At 38.6% G+C, this 19,859-nt stretch overlaps 13 protein-coding genes across 13 annotated transcripts; 6 read left to right on the plus strand and 7 right to left on the minus strand.

The window, feature by feature from the left end:
- Positions 1 to 229: 229 nt before the first annotated feature.
- On the minus strand, positions 230 to 2,110 carry PAN3 (PAN-complex poly(A)-binding subunit PAN3; the record flags this gene model as incomplete). The annotated part of the gene is made up of 1 exon (XM_002496410.1): positions 230 to 2,110. One exon carries the CDS (start codon positions 2,108 to 2,110, stop codon positions 230 to 232), a length of 1,881 nt encoding a protein of 626 aa, XP_002496455.1.
- A 173-nt stretch (positions 2,111 to 2,283) lies between these two features.
- ZYRO0D00506g (SDR family oxidoreductase) lies at positions 2,284 to 3,036 on the plus strand (the record flags this gene model as incomplete). Its single annotated transcript, XM_002496411.1, has 1 exon — positions 2,284 to 3,036. One exon carries the CDS (start codon positions 2,284 to 2,286, stop codon positions 3,034 to 3,036), a length of 753 nt encoding a protein of 250 aa, XP_002496456.1.
- Positions 3,037 to 3,110: 74 nt separating this feature from the next.
- On the minus strand, positions 3,111 to 4,055 carry ZYRO0D00528g (uncharacterized protein; the record flags this gene model as incomplete). Its single annotated transcript, XM_002496412.1, has 1 exon — positions 3,111 to 4,055. One exon carries the CDS (start codon positions 4,053 to 4,055, stop codon positions 3,111 to 3,113), a length of 945 nt encoding a protein of 314 aa, XP_002496457.1.
- A 181-nt stretch (positions 4,056 to 4,236) lies between these two features.
- On the plus strand, positions 4,237 to 5,040 carry ZYRO0D00550g (uncharacterized protein; the record flags this gene model as incomplete). Its single annotated transcript, XM_002496413.1, has 1 exon — positions 4,237 to 5,040. One exon carries the CDS (start codon positions 4,237 to 4,239, stop codon positions 5,038 to 5,040), a length of 804 nt encoding a protein of 267 aa, XP_002496458.1.
- A 61-nt stretch (positions 5,041 to 5,101) lies between these two features.
- On the minus strand, positions 5,102 to 8,138 carry CDC16 (anaphase promoting complex subunit CDC16; the record flags this gene model as incomplete). Its single annotated transcript, XM_002496414.1, has 2 exons — positions 5,102 to 7,421; positions 8,101 to 8,138. 2 exons carry the CDS (start codon positions 8,136 to 8,138, stop codon positions 5,102 to 5,104), a joined length of 2,358 nt encoding a protein of 785 aa, XP_002496459.1.
- A 396-nt stretch (positions 8,139 to 8,534) lies between these two features.
- Positions 8,535 to 9,650, plus strand: LYS1 (saccharopine dehydrogenase (NAD+, L-lysine-forming); the record flags this gene model as incomplete). Its single annotated transcript, XM_002496415.1, has 1 exon — positions 8,535 to 9,650. One exon carries the CDS (start codon positions 8,535 to 8,537, stop codon positions 9,648 to 9,650), a length of 1,116 nt encoding a protein of 371 aa, XP_002496460.1.
- A 103-nt stretch (positions 9,651 to 9,753) lies between these two features.
- MAK11 (Mak11p) lies at positions 9,754 to 10,938 on the minus strand (the record flags this gene model as incomplete). Its single annotated transcript, XM_002496416.1, has 1 exon — positions 9,754 to 10,938. One exon carries the CDS (start codon positions 10,936 to 10,938, stop codon positions 9,754 to 9,756), a length of 1,185 nt encoding a protein of 394 aa, XP_002496461.1.
- Positions 10,939 to 11,173: 235 nt separating this feature from the next.
- On the minus strand, positions 11,174 to 14,422 carry SPT23 (Spt23p; the record flags this gene model as incomplete). The annotated part of the gene is made up of 1 exon (XM_002496417.1): positions 11,174 to 14,422. The coding sequence occupies one exon, from the start codon at positions 14,420 to 14,422 to the stop codon at positions 11,174 to 11,176; it is 3,249 nt and encodes a 1,082-aa protein (XP_002496462.1).
- Positions 14,423 to 14,776: 354 nt separating this feature from the next.
- On the plus strand, positions 14,777 to 15,706 carry RAM2 (bifunctional protein farnesyltransferase/protein geranylgeranyltransferase; the record flags this gene model as incomplete). Its single annotated transcript, XM_002496418.1, has 1 exon — positions 14,777 to 15,706. The coding sequence occupies one exon, from the start codon at positions 14,777 to 14,779 to the stop codon at positions 15,704 to 15,706; it is 930 nt and encodes a 309-aa protein (XP_002496463.1).
- A 269-nt stretch (positions 15,707 to 15,975) lies between these two features.
- Positions 15,976 to 17,037, plus strand: YVH1 (tyrosine protein phosphatase YVH1; the record flags this gene model as incomplete). The annotated part of the gene is made up of 1 exon (XM_002496419.1): positions 15,976 to 17,037. The coding sequence occupies one exon, from the start codon at positions 15,976 to 15,978 to the stop codon at positions 17,035 to 17,037; it is 1,062 nt and encodes a 353-aa protein (XP_002496464.1).
- A 39-nt stretch (positions 17,038 to 17,076) lies between these two features.
- Positions 17,077 to 18,180, minus strand: MND2 (Mnd2p; the record flags this gene model as incomplete). Its single annotated transcript, XM_002496420.1, has 1 exon — positions 17,077 to 18,180. The coding sequence occupies one exon, from the start codon at positions 18,178 to 18,180 to the stop codon at positions 17,077 to 17,079; it is 1,104 nt and encodes a 367-aa protein (XP_002496465.1).
- Positions 18,181 to 18,371: 191 nt separating this feature from the next.
- MCO12 (Mco12p) lies at positions 18,372 to 18,683 on the minus strand (the record flags this gene model as incomplete). Its single annotated transcript, XM_002496421.1, has 1 exon — positions 18,372 to 18,683. The coding sequence occupies one exon, from the start codon at positions 18,681 to 18,683 to the stop codon at positions 18,372 to 18,374; it is 312 nt and encodes a 103-aa protein (XP_002496466.1).
- Positions 18,684 to 18,864: 181 nt separating this feature from the next.
- Positions 18,865 to 19,842, plus strand: SWD2 (WD-repeat containing protein SWD2; the record flags this gene model as incomplete). The annotated part of the gene is made up of 1 exon (XM_002496422.1): positions 18,865 to 19,842. One exon carries the CDS (start codon positions 18,865 to 18,867, stop codon positions 19,840 to 19,842), a length of 978 nt encoding a protein of 325 aa, XP_002496467.1.
- Positions 19,843 to 19,859: the final 17 nt, after the last annotated feature.

The following is a 19,859-nucleotide window of genomic DNA, read 5'->3' on the forward strand; positions in this document are numbered from 1 at the left end:
AAAGGGAGATGATTGACGGGCACCGCGGGTAAACCTGGAGTCTTCTTCAAATGCCTTTCTAAACGAATTTTGGCATTTTGATATTGTATTTTATTCTTGATATGGTGCAAACGACTTTTAAATGATTCTGCCGCATTCATTGTTCCTTTGGGGGGTGTGTGTGTGTATTAAGAGTAGATTATTTTTGATTCGAAAAGTCATGAATTAAAACAAATTTTGTACAAAAACGTCATTGGCACAATATTCTAAACGTCGTATCTATCAAATCTCTTAATTCTTTATAACTAACAATGATGCAATTCATCTCATCGGGTGTTACTAATGCAATCTTCTCTAATACACCAGCATCTAATTTATTCAAACATCTCAGTACATGTGTTAGGTCCATAATATTCTTACCCGTTGCATCTACTTGATGGAAAACGTAGTCATAAAATAACAAAATGGGAAACTTATCACCAGATTCAGACCAATTCACATCTATTCGGTGTTCCATTCTGCCATATATGAAATTCAATTTGCAAATTAATCTGAACAATCTCCCATTCTCCAATTCCTTTGATAGAACACCTTCAGTATATTCCGCATATGTCAAAGATGAATTTATGACACTAAAGATTTTATCATGGAACATGCAAGTCAATTCCGTAACTGATTTAGGTTTGTCACTCAATAGATATTTGAGCACATCTTTGAATTTTTCATCAACCACCAAATTATCTACAGATTCGGTTTGCGCTCCACCTTCTGGTCCCAACTTCGTAGCTAATTCGATCAGAAGATTTCCTAACTTGCCAAAAGATTCCTGTTGTTCTGCTACAATGTCTCTCGTCTTCCCAGCTTTTAAAACGTCTAGGGGTCCACAATCTGCAATCTTAATTCTACCGGGAGATCCAGTAACAATAACTTTATGAAGATCAAGCACATCAACCACTAACCCCTGGGAATGAACTGAGTTCAATGCATTACTCAATTGCACCAAATATGACCACAAGTATTCCTGTGTAATAGGCTTCAAAGGGAAATTTACAAAATGATCTTCATACAGTGAGTTAGCCATTGGATAAAAGTCATACACCGCGCACAGGGAAGAATCGCCAAATTTTGTCGTCAAGAAAAGATCCACTAGTTTAACAACATTGTTACAATCGACGTTACTCCAAGCATGGAATGTCTTTGAAATGTATGAAGGTTCCACATTGGCCACCGAATGAACTCGACGTAATAAATAAACCTTACCGTCTACATTGGAGAACACCTTGTAGAGTGAATTCTTATGACCCATGAATGAATCCTTCTTACCAGAATTCTTGTTAAAATCCAATGGTACCAATCCGAAATAATCTTGAACTACACTGGGGATAGCTCCACCAAGAGGGAAAATTTGTAAAGACGCTAAATTCCTCTTGACCAATTGCTCTCTTAAGTCGTTAGGGATAAAAAGGTCCTGAGCCATGCGTTCATTAGGTCTCAAAGATGCCCTGAGATGTGGAGGCGGATCCGGCGCATATAGATGGTATTGCAAAAGACTATGCATCGGTGGGTACATAATGGGTAAATTGACCTTTGCATCAGTATCAGTTTGTGATAATTCACCAATACCCATCGCAGCTGCCGCATCAGCCATTGGTAAGTTAAAATCTGTACCAGCATCTGTTGCTGTAATCCCCATCGGATTCAATGGGTTTCCAGCTGATGATGTAGGTGTAAAGCTACCAGTAGCATAAGGATTATAGGTCGGACTCACATAAGGTTGCTGGGGTACTGTTGAAAGCCATGGTGGTTCTGCAACAGGTCCCATGCCATTCGTACTACCACTATTAAGCGGCACAAAACCTGAAGTCTTGGCCGACATCGGTGTGAAACTTGCAGATGCCTTAGCATTAAATTTCGATGTTGAAGAGCCAGTATTTGAACTAACTATAGGGTTGAAATTACTACTGTTATTATCAGCATATGCTGACGCGGGAACTTTAACATTTGTATAATCATTGCTGTCGTGCTTAAATGGACATCCTTCCTTTTCCTTCTTACAAAAGCCATATATTGTAACGTTTCTACAGGGAATATCCTTAGGCCAATCCATCTTTTCCCAACCTATTCCACTCATTGCAAGCCCATTAATAGCTCTCTTTTACTCTCTTTTTCTTGCAACAGTAGTTGTACTTGTTGTGGAGGTGAAATTGAACTTTGAAAATGCATTGAAGGCGAACTTGATGTCTAAGGGCCTTAAACAACCTTAACGAGTACAAGGGTTCTTGGACTTCATTGAGCTGATTAAAGATGGTTAAATCTGTGATAGTAACTGGTGTGTCAAGAGGCATTGGTAAATCTTTGGTGGAGGAGATTCTTGACGACAGAGAGAGTGCCATTGTAACCGGTATCGCTAGGTCAGAAAGTTCATTGAAAAGTTTGAAAGAACAGTTTGGTGACAAGTTCTTCTATGTGGTTGGTGATGTTACAGATAAGAATGCTGCTAGTGCATTGGTACAGGAGGCATTGAACAAGACCGGTAAGATTGATTCTGTTGTTGCTAACGCTGGCGTATTGGAACCTGTACAAAATGTACAGCGGGCTGATGTTGACGACTGGAAGAAATTATTTGATGTGAATTTCTTCAGTGTTGTTACTTTGGCTACACTGGCTATGCCGCACTTGATTAAAAGCCAGGGAAACTTGGTCTTTGTTAGCTCTGGTGCAAGTACTAAATGTTACAGTGGTTGGGGTGCCTATGGTGCTTCGAAGGCAGCATTAAACCATTTAGCACTTACCATTTCAAAAGAGTGCGATGGCGTTAAAGCAATTTCTGTGGCTCCCGGTGTGGTAGATACTCAAATGCAAGTTGAGATTAGAGAGAAATTTGGCCCTACTGGCATGACGCCAGAGTCACTGAAGAGATTCAACGATTTGAAAGCTAATGGTGATCTATTGGACGTTAAAGTTCCAGCAAGAGTCTATGCTAAATTAGCGCTCCAGGGAATTCCTAACGAATTAAACGGCGAATATTTGAGATACAACGACAAGAGATTGGGTTAAGGAAAGTAGGAAAGAAACGGACTTCAAAGTCTGATTATAAAAGTCTCTAAAGATGCTAAAGAAAACAAAAGATTTTAAATCTTATCTTTGATGGCGGTTTCCACATGACCATAGACTGCGTCTACAGGTTCATCACAGCGAACTCTGACCACTTTAGATTGCTTTGCAAAATGTTCCACAACGGGCATACTGGTGTCTATAAATGTCTTGAATCTTTTCTTGATAGACTCAATGTTATCGTCATCTCTACCACTGGTCTTACCACGCTCTAACAATCTTTGTAACATCACTTGTTCTGGACATTCAAAGAAGAGTGTAAACTTACTGGGGGCAACCACTTTTTCAAAAGTGATGGCTTGATCCATCTTTCTGGGGAAACCATCAACCAAAAATCTTGTCTTACCTTCCTTGTACTTAGATTCAATTGCTTGCTTTAGCAGTTGAACTGTAATTTCTTGTGGAACAATTAGACCCTCAGTAATATATTTTTTGATTAAGGCACCATATTGAGAACCTTCTCTTGCCTGTTCAGCTCTCAATAAATCACCTGCAGACAAGTGAACGAATTGATGATTCTGCACCAATTTAGCACATTGGGTTCCTTTACCACTACCGGGACCACCAAGAACAAAGATGACAGAAATCTGATCATCAGAAAATAGTGGTTGTTCTTCAGGGGCTTGAAATGACTTTTCCTCTAAAAATTCAGCTGGATCATTCTTTTGGTAATTGATAGAAGCAATAGTAGAACCAATTGCTAAAAGACCCAGGACAACCAATAGCCTACCTTTACCGGAGTTGGATGGTTGTGGTGGTGGGGAAGAAGATGACTGGTTCTTTGCAGAGTCACCCTTAGCTCCAGATTGCTCAGAGTAACAACGAGTATTGATCAATGATCTTGCATTACCAAAAACTGCTGTTCTTCGAGCTGACATGCTCGAAAGAGAAGCAGCTCTTGAGAAGGTAACGCTGGTAGCATGTGGAGCCTTCAAAAATCTGCAACTAATGTTTCTCAACATCGTTTCAACTTATTTTATGATTATTTTTTGAAACTTTCTGGTGTACCTCGAAGGTTCAACATCGTGTTTAATTCATCATTTCGCCTTATAATACAATGACGTGCGTGTACGATAGATGTTTTGAAGCTAAAAGTCCGATCAACTAGAAAGAAATCCTTTGACTATTGCCAATTTTTAGGCTATGGATGATTCAGCCATCGTGGCATTCCTTTTGAGTGATGATGAAGAAGAAGATTTTGAAGATGTAATATGTGATTTAAGAGAAGGTCTTCAAATTAACGATGTTGAAGCTTCAAAAAAATCGAAGAGATCCAAGAAGAAGAAGAAGCCGTTTGATTACTCTTCTGTGGGTGGTGGCTTTCAAGAATCATCTCGTCGTGGAAAAAAGTTTAAGAAAGGTCCTAAATCGAGTGAACTGGAGATTACAATTGAAGAAGAAAAGCTTGAAATTATTATATGTGAAGAAGAACTATTTGGTAGTACTAATAGTGGTAATAACAGGAAAAGAAGTAATAATAAGAGGAATGGTAGAAAGAATAAGAAAATTCCAGAAGAAAATAGTCCAATTTTGGAAGAACCGCTGAAGTCTGAAAAGAAACCGAAAAATAGACGTAATCGTCATAAAACTGAAGAGAAAAATGACGAAGAATTTAGAATTGATGATGCTAAACCTCTCGAAGAATTCAGTATCAATCAAGATAAAAATGCTATTAAAAAGTCAAAATTAAGACGTGATGTTTTTAAACCTGAACAAGAGCCTGACAAAAAGCCAAAATCCAAGAAACTTGACGCACCCAAGTCTCAGCAAAAACAAAATTCCAAGCCCAAGAAATCTGATCCAGTTCCAAATTCAAATTCAAAACCAAGATCGAACTCGAAGCCAAAATCGAAGCCAGAATCAAACCCAAAACCAAACCGAAAATCAGACCCAAATCACAAGCTTAAGGACGATAAGAAGAAGAAAAAGAAGAACGAAAAAGACTAAATAATAACAACGATAACAAAAAGGAAAAACAAAAAAAAAGTGTATTATCGAGAAAGTTATATCATTCCAAATCCATGGCATCATCGTCATTGGCCATTTGCAAAGGACCATGGGTTTTGCGCATTCTCTTGGCATACCCAACACTGTCTAAAGTCCTTGGAGCACGTTTTCTTGATGAAATGAATTGATCAAAATTTGATTCGTACAACTGAGAATTAACAATTAACGGATGATCAGCATCTAAATTCATCGAAACGTTTAATTCTAATGCATGAAGTAATAATTCCTGTGCCGCTAAGTTTGAAGGTTTTAATGATAACGCTGTATGCAGATGGTCAATGGCTCTTTGTAATTCTTTGGTCTTTAGATATAAAAACCCTAAGGAACAGTAAGTATCTGAATCTTTACTAGAGACTTCCAATACGGTTTTGAAACATTTGATGGCTCTTTCATTTTCACCTAATCTTCTGTATGCATGAGCCAAATTCATTTGAATTGAAACGGAGGTTCTAGATGTGGGATTCAGTTCCTTAACTGCTTCTAATGCTCTCTTTAAATACCTTTTAGCCTTGTGCAAATCGTTTCTTTTAAAATACATTACCCCCATTTCATTGAGAAGTAGTGGATCTTGGGGGCAAGTATCATAAGCCAGTGTAAAGTATTCTTCTGCCAATGAGAAAGTGTTTAATGCCATGTATTGCATTCCCAAAAACAAATTCGGTAGATGGATCCCTGGGAAAAACCTTGCGGCCGTAGAATAGGCAGATATTGCCTGATCTTGTTCACCTTCAATAGCATAAGTATGCGCAAATCCTAACCATGCAGGCGCAAAATTAGGATCCAGAATTGATGATTTGGAAAAGTATTTACGTGCCTCTTCAATTTTTTCCACCACCATATAATAAGTAGCTACACTAAACCAAGTGATAGAATTTTTTGCAAAATTTTCTGCCAACTTGTGTGATAGCAGGAAAAGCTTGTTTTTAGCGCCCAATTCGTAAAGGCACGAGATGTATAACGGTAACACCTCGCCATTAAATTCATCTCTTTCTAAGATAATCTCACAAATTTCCAAACATTGTGTAAATTTACATTGAGTACAATAAATTTCTGCCTGTGATCTTAGAATATCGACATTACTCTCCAAATTATGCTCCTCAATCAATTGTCTACGTGCATCTAAAGTTTTATCCTCATTCAAATATTTGGAAAGTCTAATTGTATAAAGACATTTAACCATTTCTTGATTATCATCTAATAGTGAAAACTCCGATTCTAGGGCTTCTAATAGATCCCATTCTTCCTTCGGAGTCAAAAGATTTTTAGCTATCAGTTCCTCAAATGCCTCATAATTTTTAACATCAACTAAAACAGCTTCCTTGTAAGATTCTTTGGATTTGTTAAAATTGTTTTGCGCTGCGTAGATTTTTCCTCTCAGATAACAAAGCGATGACTCTAATTTTATACCACCATCGTTTTGCTTTTTAGCATCTTGGTCAGCAGCTTCGTAAAATGGATTACTTTCACCAACAACGTCTAAGGCCTCTTCATACCTTTGTAAATCTACGAGGCAAAGTGCCAATAGATATCGACACATAATACTAACGGAATCTAGCATATCCTTTGTGAGTAATTCCACTGCACGGATACAAGCACCACTACTGTAAAAAACTTGGGCCAGCCAAAACGCATCATTAGGATCACCTGTCATAGTGTAGATTTTGTTACCAATGAATTCAGCAGTTTTATAAAGGTGTTGCATTAGAGCATCATGTCTCCACAATCGCAGTTTTTCAATTGATGACAATTCAGAAATGTCAAATTCTGCTACCGTAGTAGCAGTTGTAGTCGTTGTCGTTGTCAGAGTGGTTGTAGCCATACCATCTTGATTATTACCAGATTCACCTGCAGCACTACCACCATCGGCGGGTGCATCATTATTCGCATCTCCACCAGTTGGATCCTTATATTCTCTTTGTAAACTCACTTTACGTAAAGTGGACGGTATCGTAGATCCAAATAAACTGTTTTTAGATATAGATGTTAAAATCCCATTACCGCCATTACCTGTGTCATTTTGCGCTGCGTTATGGTAAGGTGTAGCCAATGAAGCTGCCGTAACACTTGGATTTGTCTTTTGCACGAGGGGACTATTTGCTATTGATTGATAGGGACTATGTGAGATGGATTCTCTCCAATTATTACCTGCTTCTTCAGTTCTTGGATCAGGGCCCGTTGTAGTTTGTCCATCTGTTACTTGGTTAGCCTGTGAGGAATTCGCATTCGATTTAGATCCAGCATTACCAGTTATAAATGGTGAAATTACCAAAGTAGAATTATGTTGCGTAGGTGTACCATGTGTTGACATTGGTTGATTTGATCTATCAATTCAGTACTAATGGATCTTAATAGTCACAAACTGTTAGAAGTAGTAATAAAACAGACAGAAACAGAAACAGACTGTAACAGTCAAGGAGAAGGAAAAGTAGAAGGGAGAAAGAGGAAGGAAATAAATACCAGCAACACTAATTAGCACACAGATCTGATAGGATCCAGCTAGATCTGCCAGTTGATCTCAAGATGTGGTGGATGTTCACTGTTGTTTTCTCTGAGATGCCGCTATAATACACAAAATACCAATCGTTAGTGCAATATATCACTATGAACGTAGCATATAACAGTAATACGAAGGAATAACCGCCAAGAGTGCATTTATACTAAGCCCTATGGTATTTTAAATAACTTTAATGAACTCTACTGGTCAACTTTATAGTTAGTACGATGATTGCGAAGACTATTGACATTCTGTAGCATCTCTAGTCCGTGGTTGAAAGTATTGTATAAATCAACTGCATAAATGGTGAATAATGCTGGTCCTATGCTGTCAATTGTATGAATATAAGAGCCAACCCAGGAACACCAATTAATGCTATCCAAAGGCTTTCAGCTGTATCGCTAAAAAAATTTGGCCTGTTCTAAACACAAGATATACAAGCATTTGCTTCTGACCTCATTACATATATAACCCTATTATTACCAGATCGATTCAAATTTACTTACAAAACCCAAACTATTCTTGACAAGTTCAATTGACACATTCAGTAGCAAAGAAGATTTTCAAGGTTATATCATGTATTAGTGTCATTCGCATCAACATTTTAACTCACTATACAGCGACACTAAACACTGTATAAGAAGTCATGAGCTGATAACACACAGTTAGACTAATTAGTCATAAGGCATTATGATAGCCAAAATTCCTAGCCGCCAACACTGAAATTCCTGAACAACAGGTATTATTCCATCTTTTTTTCCAGCGGAATTTCTACTATGCCCAGTTCTAATTCCACCGCAATTTCGCAGCACGACATTTGAGTCACTATGGATAGCTCATCGCTTTATATATAAGAGTAGTAATGGCTGATATTCAAGGATTGTCCATCGTCAGGATATCAATCACATATCAACCACCCTAACGTATTATTTACCTAAATATGAGCGTCAATTTACATCTGAGAGCCGAGACTAAACCATTGGAAGCCAGAGCTGCCCTGACACCTTCTACCGTTAAACACTTATTGAATAAAGGTTTTAAAATATATGTGGAAGACAGTCCTCAATCTACCTTTAATATTGACGAATACAAAAGAGCTGGTGCTGAAATTGTCCCAGCTGGCTCTTGGGTAAATGCCCCCAAGGATAGAGTTATCATTGGTTTGAAGGAAATGCCAGAAGATGATAAATTTCCATTAGTTCATGAACATATTCAGTTTGCTCACTGTTATAAGAACCAAGCTGGTTGGAAAGATGTTTTGAAAAGATTCATTGATGGTAAGGGTACACTTTACGACTTGGAATTTTTAGAGAACGATCAAGGTAGAAGAGTTGCTGCATTCGGATTCTACGCAGGATTTGCTGGTGCAGCCCTTGGTGTCAAAGATTGGGCATTCAAGCAAACACATGCAGATTCTGAAGATTTACCATCAGTGTCACCATATCCTAATGAACAAAGTTTGATCAAAGATATCAGCGGTGCTTACCAGGCTGCTTTGAAGAAAGGTGCTCAAAAGCCAAAGGTTTTAATCATTGGTGCCCTAGGTAGATGTGGTTCTGGTGCAACTGCATTTTTACACAAAGTTGGAATTCCTGACGCTAACATTTTGAAATGGGATATCAAGGAAACTTCTCGTGGTGGTCCCTTCCCCGAGATTGCTCAAGCAGATATCTTTATTAACTGTATCTATTTGTCACAACCTATTCCACCATTTATCAATTACCAATTGTTAAATCAACCAAACAGAAGATTAAGAACTGTTGTGGATGTCTCTGCCGACACTACGAACCCTCATAATCCAATTCCAATTTACGACATTGCTACCGTTTTCCCTAAACCTACAGTTAGAGTGCCCACTACTGTTGGTCCTAAATTATCTGTGGTATCCATTGACCACCTACCATCTCTATTACCAAGAGAGGCTTCTGAATTCTTTGCTCGTGATCTGCTACCTTCTCTAGAGCTGCTTCCTCAAAGACACACCGCTCCAGTCTGGGTTAAAGCTGAGAAATTGTTCAAGAAGCACTGTAGACGTGCTGAAGGTGCTAAATTGTAAGATAGCTTACGGATTTTTATTTTTTTCTCTTTTTTCTCTTTATTAGGATGTAGATGTAAATTACACGATTATATAGCCTCAATGCTACTATTCAAGCTTTAACCTATTCAAGGTGTACTGAAACCTTCTTTTTTCCGTGTTTCTTGGCTTTCTTGCTCTTCTTCTTACCTTTCTTTTCACCAAATAGTACTTTTTTCAGTTCTTCTTCATCTCCCTCAGCTTCACTCTGTTCATCGATTTCAGCAGTAGTAGCATCACGTTTCTTCATGGTGCTTTCCTTTTCCACAGATTCATTACATACAGCAAGACAGTTCAACCTTTCACCAGAATCAAAAATTGCTAACTGTTCTTTGCTCTTGAGATCCCACACAACGATTTTACCGTCAGATCCAATGGCAATGAAGTAAGTACCAAACTCATTGGTAAATGGCTTGAAATCTTTGACACGATTTGCATGTCCCTGTAATGAAAATTCAGGCTCTTTTTCCTCGGAATTTAATACTGAATCCAATGTGTAAAATGCAACAGCTCCATTACTCAATCCAACAACAATGTAATCTTGACCTTCCCATCTCATCGTTTCTAAATGCATAATTGTTCTTTTGCCTACGTCAATCTCTTGAGAAACTTTAGCAGTAGAAGAGTCGTAGAGTAATACCTTGTTCAATAACGCTACTGCAAAATATTTGCCTTCAGAACCAACCCATCTAACAAATTGACCATTCTGAGGATAACCTCTTAATTTCAAAACTGCAGCCTTCTTTATGGTCATTAAATTCCAAAGACGAACAGTATGGTCCTCACTTACACTAACAGCAATTCTATTAGATGGATGAATGTCTATATCGTTTACTCTGGCAGTATGACCACGAAGAACACCGAAGTCTTCCCAATCTTTAACTCTCCATATGAGGATTTTATGATCTTCAGCAGTGGAGAACAACCATTTGCTCTTACCTTCAGCACCAGGTTTTGCTAGCTGAGTCTCATCTTCATTATTACTATTGATAACTTTTCTTGAGAATTTCAAACTGGTAATGGAACCCTGATGTGAGAGCAATGTCCCCAATTCTTTTCTCTTTTGTAAATCGTAGATTCTAATATGCTCATCGTGAGACCCTGATATTAAGTATCTATTACTAACGTCCATACATTTAACACTTAGCGTATGTGCTTGGAAATGGAAGATTGGCGTAAAGATTGGTGTCGATAACGATAGATCTAATGAAAGACATAAAATGTTGTGCTCATAGGAGCCCACAATGATTCTAATTTGATTTCTAGCCATCGTATTGCTCGTTTTTAACCGGTTTCTTTGCGACTTACAGTGTATAAAATTTTCTTAGCTCATCTCGATGAGCTCTTGTACTGTCTATCGACACATATATATATATACAACGTTAAAACCTATAATTTAAACACAGAACCAATTAAAGAAGAAAATGTATTAATCTAAGATATGAAGATGTATAAATTTGTAGCATATCACAGATTGTTCATTCGTTGGATCATCCGTTCGTATCTCATTCTGCATTGACGCTTAAGATGTTTGTATTCTGAAACATCGTTAGCTGTTCTTTAAATGCAGTCTTCATTCTTTCGTTACCCAATATTATTTTTGCCAACAGAACTCTTAATTGTTCAGCCACCATATTGCTGAAGTAGTGTACATAATCACCGTCTTGACCGAACTTGAACAAAGCATACCATGACAATAAGACGACCGTCAACGGTAGCCAGAAAAATAAAAGCATTTTGTCATTTTGGAAATTCTGTCTCTGTTGGAAAAATCTGTTTAACCTCAGTTGCAGTGCATCTTCTTCATCTTCTGATGAATTTTGCGATTCCTCTGCTGTAGAACCAGGCCTATCGTTGTTGTCACGGCTCACTTCTCTCAACTTATTAGCATCATCCTGTGGTGAATTGGGATATAGATCTTCATATTTTGGAAGACCTTCATTCAAATAGCTTAACATTTTATTGAGTAACTTGCCATCCATTGCCTGAGTATTTGAATGATCTATAGCGTTATCATCACTCGTTCCTACTGGTTGTGCACTCGTCACTGGAATTGGAGAATCATCTTCCGCTAGCAAATCTTCATCGCCATCTTCTTCCAATTCACTCTCTTCATGATCAGATGCGCTGTACTCGCCAACAGCACCAGAAGCTTGTACGGGTCCATTTCCGGCATCCAAAGAATCCAACGATTCTGTATCGTATAGGCTTGAGTTGAAACTGGCGTCTGATAATTTCCTCATGGGCTTGCTAAAGGAATTCGACTGGTTAAATTCATCAAAAATTCGCAAAACGTCTTCCACATATTGATAATTATCTTTCTTGGTACCATGGTTGACCACGAATAGTTGTTTACAAGAGACACCATTATGGGCCTTAACCGTGGGATCTGCTTTACACTGCAGTAGCAATCGTATTACTTTGGTATCACCTCCAACACATGCAAAGTGTAATGGAGAAAATCCAAATGAATCTCTATCGTTGACACGAGCACCTTTTTTGATGAGTACTGAGCAAAGTGTGTGATATCCCTTCAATGATGCTAGCTGCAACAAAGTACGTCCCAAACTATCACACATCGATAGATTTGAGTTAACGTGCAAAGATCTAATTACTTTGACTAATAAGTTTTCGTCAGAGTACATTAGTTTGTTATCAAAGGCATCCTGAATCGAACCACCAGCATTATTATCATTACCTGTAGACAGTGATGGTGAGTTCCCCTTTGGTGAATCATCATTACCAACAATCCTCTTGGCGATGTTACGCGCATCTTCCAATTTACCATTCATCTTAAGCCCAACAATTTGTAATGCTAATTCGATCAGCTGTCTATCCGTATCATCCATATAGGTAAAAGTCGCTTGATTGCTTATCTGTACTTCTGAAGCAGCGTTGTTACTCGAACCCGCAGGATTTATCACAGTAACGAAAACTTGCCCAGCACAGGAAGCTGGAGGTAAACAAGTGACCATTGTAGTTTCACTCCAACATTGTGTGGATAATGCAACATTTTCCCCAAATTTCACAACTAACCCATCTTTGAATTTTGATCCCAATAAAGTGATTTCTATACCACCATTTATGGGGCCCTGTGAAGGTATGACACGTTGTATCGAGGGACAATCTTCTTGTGTGGTTTGAGTTGGTCCACTGGTTGAAGGCCTTTGAGTTACCACCGGTTTACCCGAAATTATGCCAACAGAAGAACTTGACCAAGACCCACCATCTTCGCCGTCATCCATAGCGGTATCATGACGGGGTCTCTTTCTTTGATAATTCTTGGTACGGGCATATGCAGCTGATCCAGAACCAAGAGGACCAGAGGTTCGCCTACGATCCATTGCCGATAGATATGATTCTGAGCCATCTTCGCTCATTGATGTAGGTGACGGCATTACACCCCTTGCTACCAAATGATCGCTAATGTTACCGCCATTGAAGCCGTCAGGAGGATTGTCATTGCCATCAGGCATCTCAAGACCACCAGGAGGTGGAGAAAGTTCACCCATGGAGAAGTATTTACCCGGTGTGGATTCCATGTCTACACTTGGAGCGCCGCTGTTTGTAACAACATTGATATTGTTACTGTTATACTCACTTGCTGAGGTAGTTGTTGGAAATTCGCCAAAATTTGTGTTGGAAAACAATTCTGTCGCTGTATCTGCACCAGAATCCATGTTATTATTGCTATTAGCATTTGAATGTATGTTACCTACTGATTCACTGGAGTTTAGCTGAGGTTTTTTATCCATAATCATGATATTACTACTAACAGTTTTAGCCAACACTTCACCTTTGGAATTCTTCAGCACAAATAGAATTTTAAATCCATCCGGTGATTTATGATGTCTACAGTAGCATACAACTCTAGCGGTCAATTCAAACGTTTTATCACCTTGCGTAGAATCACCATCTGAACCCTTGGCCACGAATACCTGTTTATTATTGAAAATAATCGCTCTCCTATTCTCATTATTACACCATAGCATATTGTCACTCAAACCCGATTTCCTTCTAGAAGCTCTCCTATGTTCTCTTTTCACACACCTTGTACAAACATAAGTATTTTTATCGTTTGAAGAGCACAGTAAAAAAGCTTCTGCAAAGAGTAATTGATCTTGAAACTCTTGTGGGTATGCGGAAACGTCCTTCTCCAGATAAAACTTATGTCTTGCGATACAATCTGTTGGTAAATGAATCATGCACTGCTTCACTGGAGGCGATACTCTAAATTCTAATTTAATTTGGTTCTCCACTCTGGAGACATCAGGTAATCCGGAAATCTGCAACTGGTATGGCAACGAATTACCGTCAATGTGTAAATAATCTAATGGGTTCACATAGGCAGTATGCAAAGGTTCTGTTCTTCCGAATACCAACGAATGGTCAACAAGTTCTTGACAATGTTTTTCGTAATCCGATGTAGTCAAAGGTGGTGATTTGGGTTGCTGAGGCTCCTGTAGTGGCGAAGCGGGTGCTTGTTCTTCGCCACTACTAACAAATGGTACTTCTTCCTGCTGTTCCTCAACTACTGGCTTATTGAATATTCTCCCATCTACAACTGCTGTTGGGTCTTCCAGCTGATCGGTCTTAATAAAAGAGTTAAAGATTGCATCTTCATCGTCAGGTCTATCCTGACGACCAAACATAAAATCATCCAAAAGATCAGATTCTAGCATATTAACGTCTTCTCCATTCCCATTACCGGATCCAATCGGAAATAACGACTCATTTTTAACCTGATGTAACATATTACTGAAACTAAGTCAAAAATAATGCAGTTTTTATCTAAGAAAAAAAAAATTGTAGCAACTCGATGGCTACTACAAATCTCACTGAATGCAATATCAAAACAAAGCTTCCTTCAACAATTTATATCGATTTACTTGTACGTGTTTCTTATATGCCCAACATTATATTTCAGAAGTTCGTCAGGTTGGCTTGTTGAAGATTGTTGATACAAGATGAGATGATTATCACAAGAAACGGACGACTAAAGGGCTTATTAAAAGGAATTGTAAACTTTTAAAGGGAGGGTTAACAAACCAAGAGGCTATTTGTAGGTCGATTGATTGATTGGAACGAATTCTGCTGTATTGGAAACCATGGAAGGGTATGAAGATGTATCGCCTCTGCCGCTAGATACAGGTTTTAAAGATGAGTTGTGTCAGATCATGTACACTGATGAGTACAGAATGGTCGTTGGTACTGCCAGAGCATTGATGGAGAGGAGGGAGTACTCTGAGAGAGCTAAGGAACTGACTGGGCGAGTGATTGATTTGGCTCCAGCCTATTATACTGCATGGAATTACAGGTTTGACATTTTAATGCATTTGGCACGCGGTAATGTAGAATTGTTGAATCAAGAATTAGAGTGGATTGATGAAGTTACGTTGAACAACCCTAAGAACTATCAGATTTGGTCATACAAGGAAGCTGTTTTGAAGAATCACCCCTCACCAAGTTTCAAGAGAGAATTACCCATTTTACAGCTGATGCTAGATGAGGATACCAAGAACTACCACGTTTGGTCATTCAGGAAGTGGTGTGTTCTTTTCTTTGGAGATTTTAGCCACGAGTTAGGATATACAGAATCGTTATTGGAAAGGGACGTTTATAACAATAGTGCATGGACACACAGAATGTTCGTGCTAAAAAATACGAGTCCCAGTCATGACCATGTATTGGAAGAAATTGAATATGTCAAAGGTAAGATCGAGTTAGTTCCTCAAAACATAAGTGTCTGGACTTATTTACGTGGATTATATGAGAATTTCCTGAATGCCAACTACGATGATGAAATTATACAGTTTACGAGTACTTTTACTCATGGTGTAGAGGAAGAGGATGAAACCGATGTAAATGTGGAAATAGAATCATCGTGTGCATTGGAATTTATAGCACACGTCTACGCATTGCGTGGTGGAGCAATGACTAGAAAAGCCATAAACGCCTACAAAGGATTGGCTACGAAGTACGATCCCATTAGGAAAAATCTGTGGGAACTCAAGATTTCTAGGGTTACAAAAAGTTGAAGGACATTTGCATACTGCTAGAATAATAATATACTCGGGTATTACCAGGTTAATGTTACACCGGTTTCCCCCCAAGGCATACTATAATATATCCCATAATTTAAAAGATAAGTAGAAATTAATGATAGCTTACCAAAAATTTCAAATCTTGTATCAGAATTCCTCAAATCTTTTCAATATTTTCATTTTCTTATGCTTTTTAAACGCTTAGTTGAAAAAAATTCATCTCATCTCATCTCATCGAGACAGACATCGAGACAGATATCGAAATGATTGTTGAACGTGAGCCTGATTTGAACCGTATCTTGGGTGGAATCTATGTTGGTGGTATTCAACCTATCAGTGAACATGTTCCTCTACATGGTAAATGGGAAATCACACATATATTATCGATAATAAAATTTGAAGTTATACCTGAATACTTGGTCAGAAAAAGCTATACTTTGAAGAATATATCGATTGATGATGATCTGCATACGAATATTTTGGAATACTTTAACGAATCTAATAGATTTTTGGACAACTGTCTTTATCCAAATGAACTCGAGTATGATCCCGCTAAAGTTGATTTCAGAAAGAAACCTCACGGTGGTAACGTTTATATCCATTGTCAAGCAGGTGTCTCTAGATCAGTTAGTTTCACCATAGCCTATCTGATGTACCGTTATCGTCTCAATTTGAAAACTGCTCTCCATGCAGTTAAAAGGAAAAGACCAATGTCTCAACCAAATGATAACTTTATGGAACAATTACAACTTTATGAAGATATGGGCTCTCGTTACGTGGATGGTAATAACCAGTTATATAAGCAATGGCTTCTCAAAAACTCGGTGAAACTGGACCCAACTGGTAGCGAGATTCTTTCCCATGATGAAACCTTCAAGAAAGATGAAGAAAAGGATTTCGAGAGTATGACCCCAGAAGAACAGACTCAGGTCAAGGTGGCTCGTTGTAAAAAATGTAGACAAAAATTGGCACTGTCCACATCCTTTATTCCGCATTCACCTCCAAGCAAGCAATCCTCAGAAGGTCATTTCATTAGAAGAGCCGCTGGCTCACATAGAATCATCGGCATTGAAGCTTCACAGAACCAATGTTCCCACTATTTTGTGGAACCCATGAACTGGATGAAGGATGAATTGCAAGCTAAACAAGAATTGGAAGGTAAATTTGGCTGTCCCGGTTGTCACAGAAAAGTGGGCGGCTACAACTGGAAGGGTTCAAGATGCAGTTGTGGTAAATGGGTTATACCGGCAATTCATCTACAATCAGACAAGGTAGATCTTATGTCATTAAGAGGGCCCTCTCTAGCACCGAATGTTACTAAATAGCCAAATACTTCTTTTTAATTTCTTAATTTTTTTAATTCTTTAAATGAGTTCTTGATCACTGTTATTATCAGAAACTCTTCTAGCCCGTGGCGGAAGTAATCTCAAACCATTATTATTTGTAGTCACAGTGCTTGAAGAGATCATTCTATGCCCTACAAGGCTGTTTAGACTGCTAACACGCGGCGAATCCACATTGTCCACCGTATCTGAAATATTAATCCAAGGAACTTCTGTAAAATCGCCGCTATCACCTTGATTAGTCTCTACTTCCAACTGAGGATTCTCGTAATCATCTTCCATATCATAGGGATGACTTTCCATGTGAGAAGTTTCTACGAACTGTTGTATGCTGAAATCCCTTGTTGCACCTCGGGGATTCAACATCCTTAAACGACCTTCCTGGTTTTTATCCAAATATTCATCTTCCTCATCTTCTTCGTTTTGTTCATCTTCCACTTGGGCAAACTCAGCCTCGTAATCGTAGGATATTTCATCCTCTTCTTCGTCTTCGTCTTCTACCGTAGGATTGAAAGGTGGTGCCAATATTTGTCCCATTGGTTGTGGTGGTGATGTGCCCGTTGGATCCTCTCCTACATCCTCCACCATACCAAAATCGTAATGGCTACTCCGATCTCCATTTTCCTGAAATGCAGAAGGAAGTATTGAGTGTTGTTGCTGTTGTCGTGGTCGCTGTATTTGATCCAGCTGCTGTTCCTGCTCCTCTTGCCCTTGTAATTCCAACTGTTCCTGTTGTTGAGCGGCTTCTTCAACTCGCAATTTAGCAGCCAGCTGTTTCCTTTCTCTAATCATTTGTAATGTATGCCCTACACCAATGGGTCTAATATAGTTGTATCCCAGATTCCGTATGCCGTTCAACCTCCTCTGTTCCATTTCAATCCTCATAGTCATCTCATCAAATCTGCCACCAGGGTAGTACGGCCTTTCTTCACTGGCGTTATAAGCTGACAATGGCGGCATGTAATGATGATGGGTTGACGATTTCTTGAGGTGATTTCTTCTTTTAGCCTGATGAGTAGCTTGTTGTTGCTGATGCTGCTGCTGTTGTTCATTTCTCTGTTGAATCAAATTCTCCTTGACGTCTCTAAAGAGTGGTAACCCACTCAACGGAACACTGCTAGTCATCTAAATCACCTTAGAGTTTCTTTAGACTTTGTAGTAATCCTATTATAACTCAGTCATATCATTCATTATTACATAGTAAAGTTAAACTAACATTTGAAAACCGCGATGACTCGATAGATACCATAATATAGCAACATCATGTGAAGAAAGTAAAGCAACTATTGGAGGCCCAATTGACTATAAATGGCTACTTATTGGTGTCGAGATTGCCTCCTTCTTGAACTCGATTTGCGTTCAGTACGATCCAATTCTTCGATTCTAGTCGAGGAATCTTGTGTAAACTTATCCTGCGGCAATTGCTTTCTAAACTTGCCAGAAAACTTGACAAACCTGACCAAGTACGAATAGCACCATTCTCCCCATCCTAGATACTTGTAGAGATATGTTCCGATGCCGTACTGTTCATATGCGAATACATAGCCAGTATTCTGTCTTATAGCGGCGAGAACCATGGCAATTAAGGTCAAATCAAACCCATAGTGTAAGATACCGTTGAAGCCCATTATACGCGGGCTTTTGGATTGCAGAGTGTTCAATCCTGTGTAGACTTGTTTTTATATTGCCCTTTATTTGTACTTGATCTTCAACATAAAAGTGAAAAAGCTTTGAAGTTGCACAAACTTCGAATACAACTTTAGTGAAAGCTTCAAAAGGAGGTTAGACGGGATTCAAGTAGTGGTTTAAATGGATATTTCAAAGGAGAATCTGTCAAAGTTTAGAGCTGTTAAATCATTTAGGCTGCCGGAGAATGAAGTTCTGCCTATAACGTCTTTAAGCTTCGATGACCATGGACAATACTTATTGAGCGCTTCAGCAAGTGATAACATGCATCTTTACGATGCTGTTGGATGTCGATTTTTGAATACAATTGCCTCTAAGAAATACGGTTGTCATGCAGCAAGGTTTACACACTCACAATCAGAATGTATCTACAGTTCTACCATGAAGAGCTTTGATATTAGACATTTGAATTTAGAGACCAATCAGTACTTGAGATATTTTACGGGACATGGGGCACTCGTCAGCGATCTTCAAATGTCACCATTAAATGATACTTTCCTTTCCGCATCCTACGATGAATCTGTAAGACTTTGGGATATGAGAGCTTCAAAGGCACAGGCTATTGTACCCAGTTTAGTACCAAGTTGTATAGCATATGATCCCAGTGGGTTGGTATTTGCATTGGGTAATCCACAAAATTATGAAATTGGATTATACAATTTAAAACAGTTGAAGAATGGGCCTTTCCTAGTTATCAAAGTTAATCCCAAATTTGATAAATGGAACAAACTAGAATTTTCTAACGACGGTAAATATCTGCTATTGGGATCATCTGCAGGTAGACAAGTTATACTTGATGCTTTTGATGGAACACAATTGTTTGAGTTGTCAGGTACAAAATCGTTTCCACTGAGAGAATTTATGGATTCCGGGTCCGCATGTTTTACGCCTGATGGTAGATATACAATGGGTACGGATTATGAAGGCAAAATTGCCATTTGGAATCATTCAGAATCAGTTAGCGGTAAAACTTTAAAACCACAGGGTTATATACAGGCGGCACCTGAATCATGCCCGAGAACCATAGCGTTTAATCCGAAATATGCAATGTTCGTCACTGCAGATGAAATGGTCGATTTTTATGTTGGCCAAGATAATTAATTAATTAATCTAAATAG

Source organism: Zygosaccharomyces rouxii, assembly GCF_000026365.1.
Source record: "Zygosaccharomyces rouxii strain CBS732 chromosome D complete sequence".
Classification (NCBI taxonomy): Eukaryota; Fungi; Ascomycota; class Saccharomycetes; order Saccharomycetales; family Saccharomycetaceae; genus Zygosaccharomyces; species Zygosaccharomyces rouxii.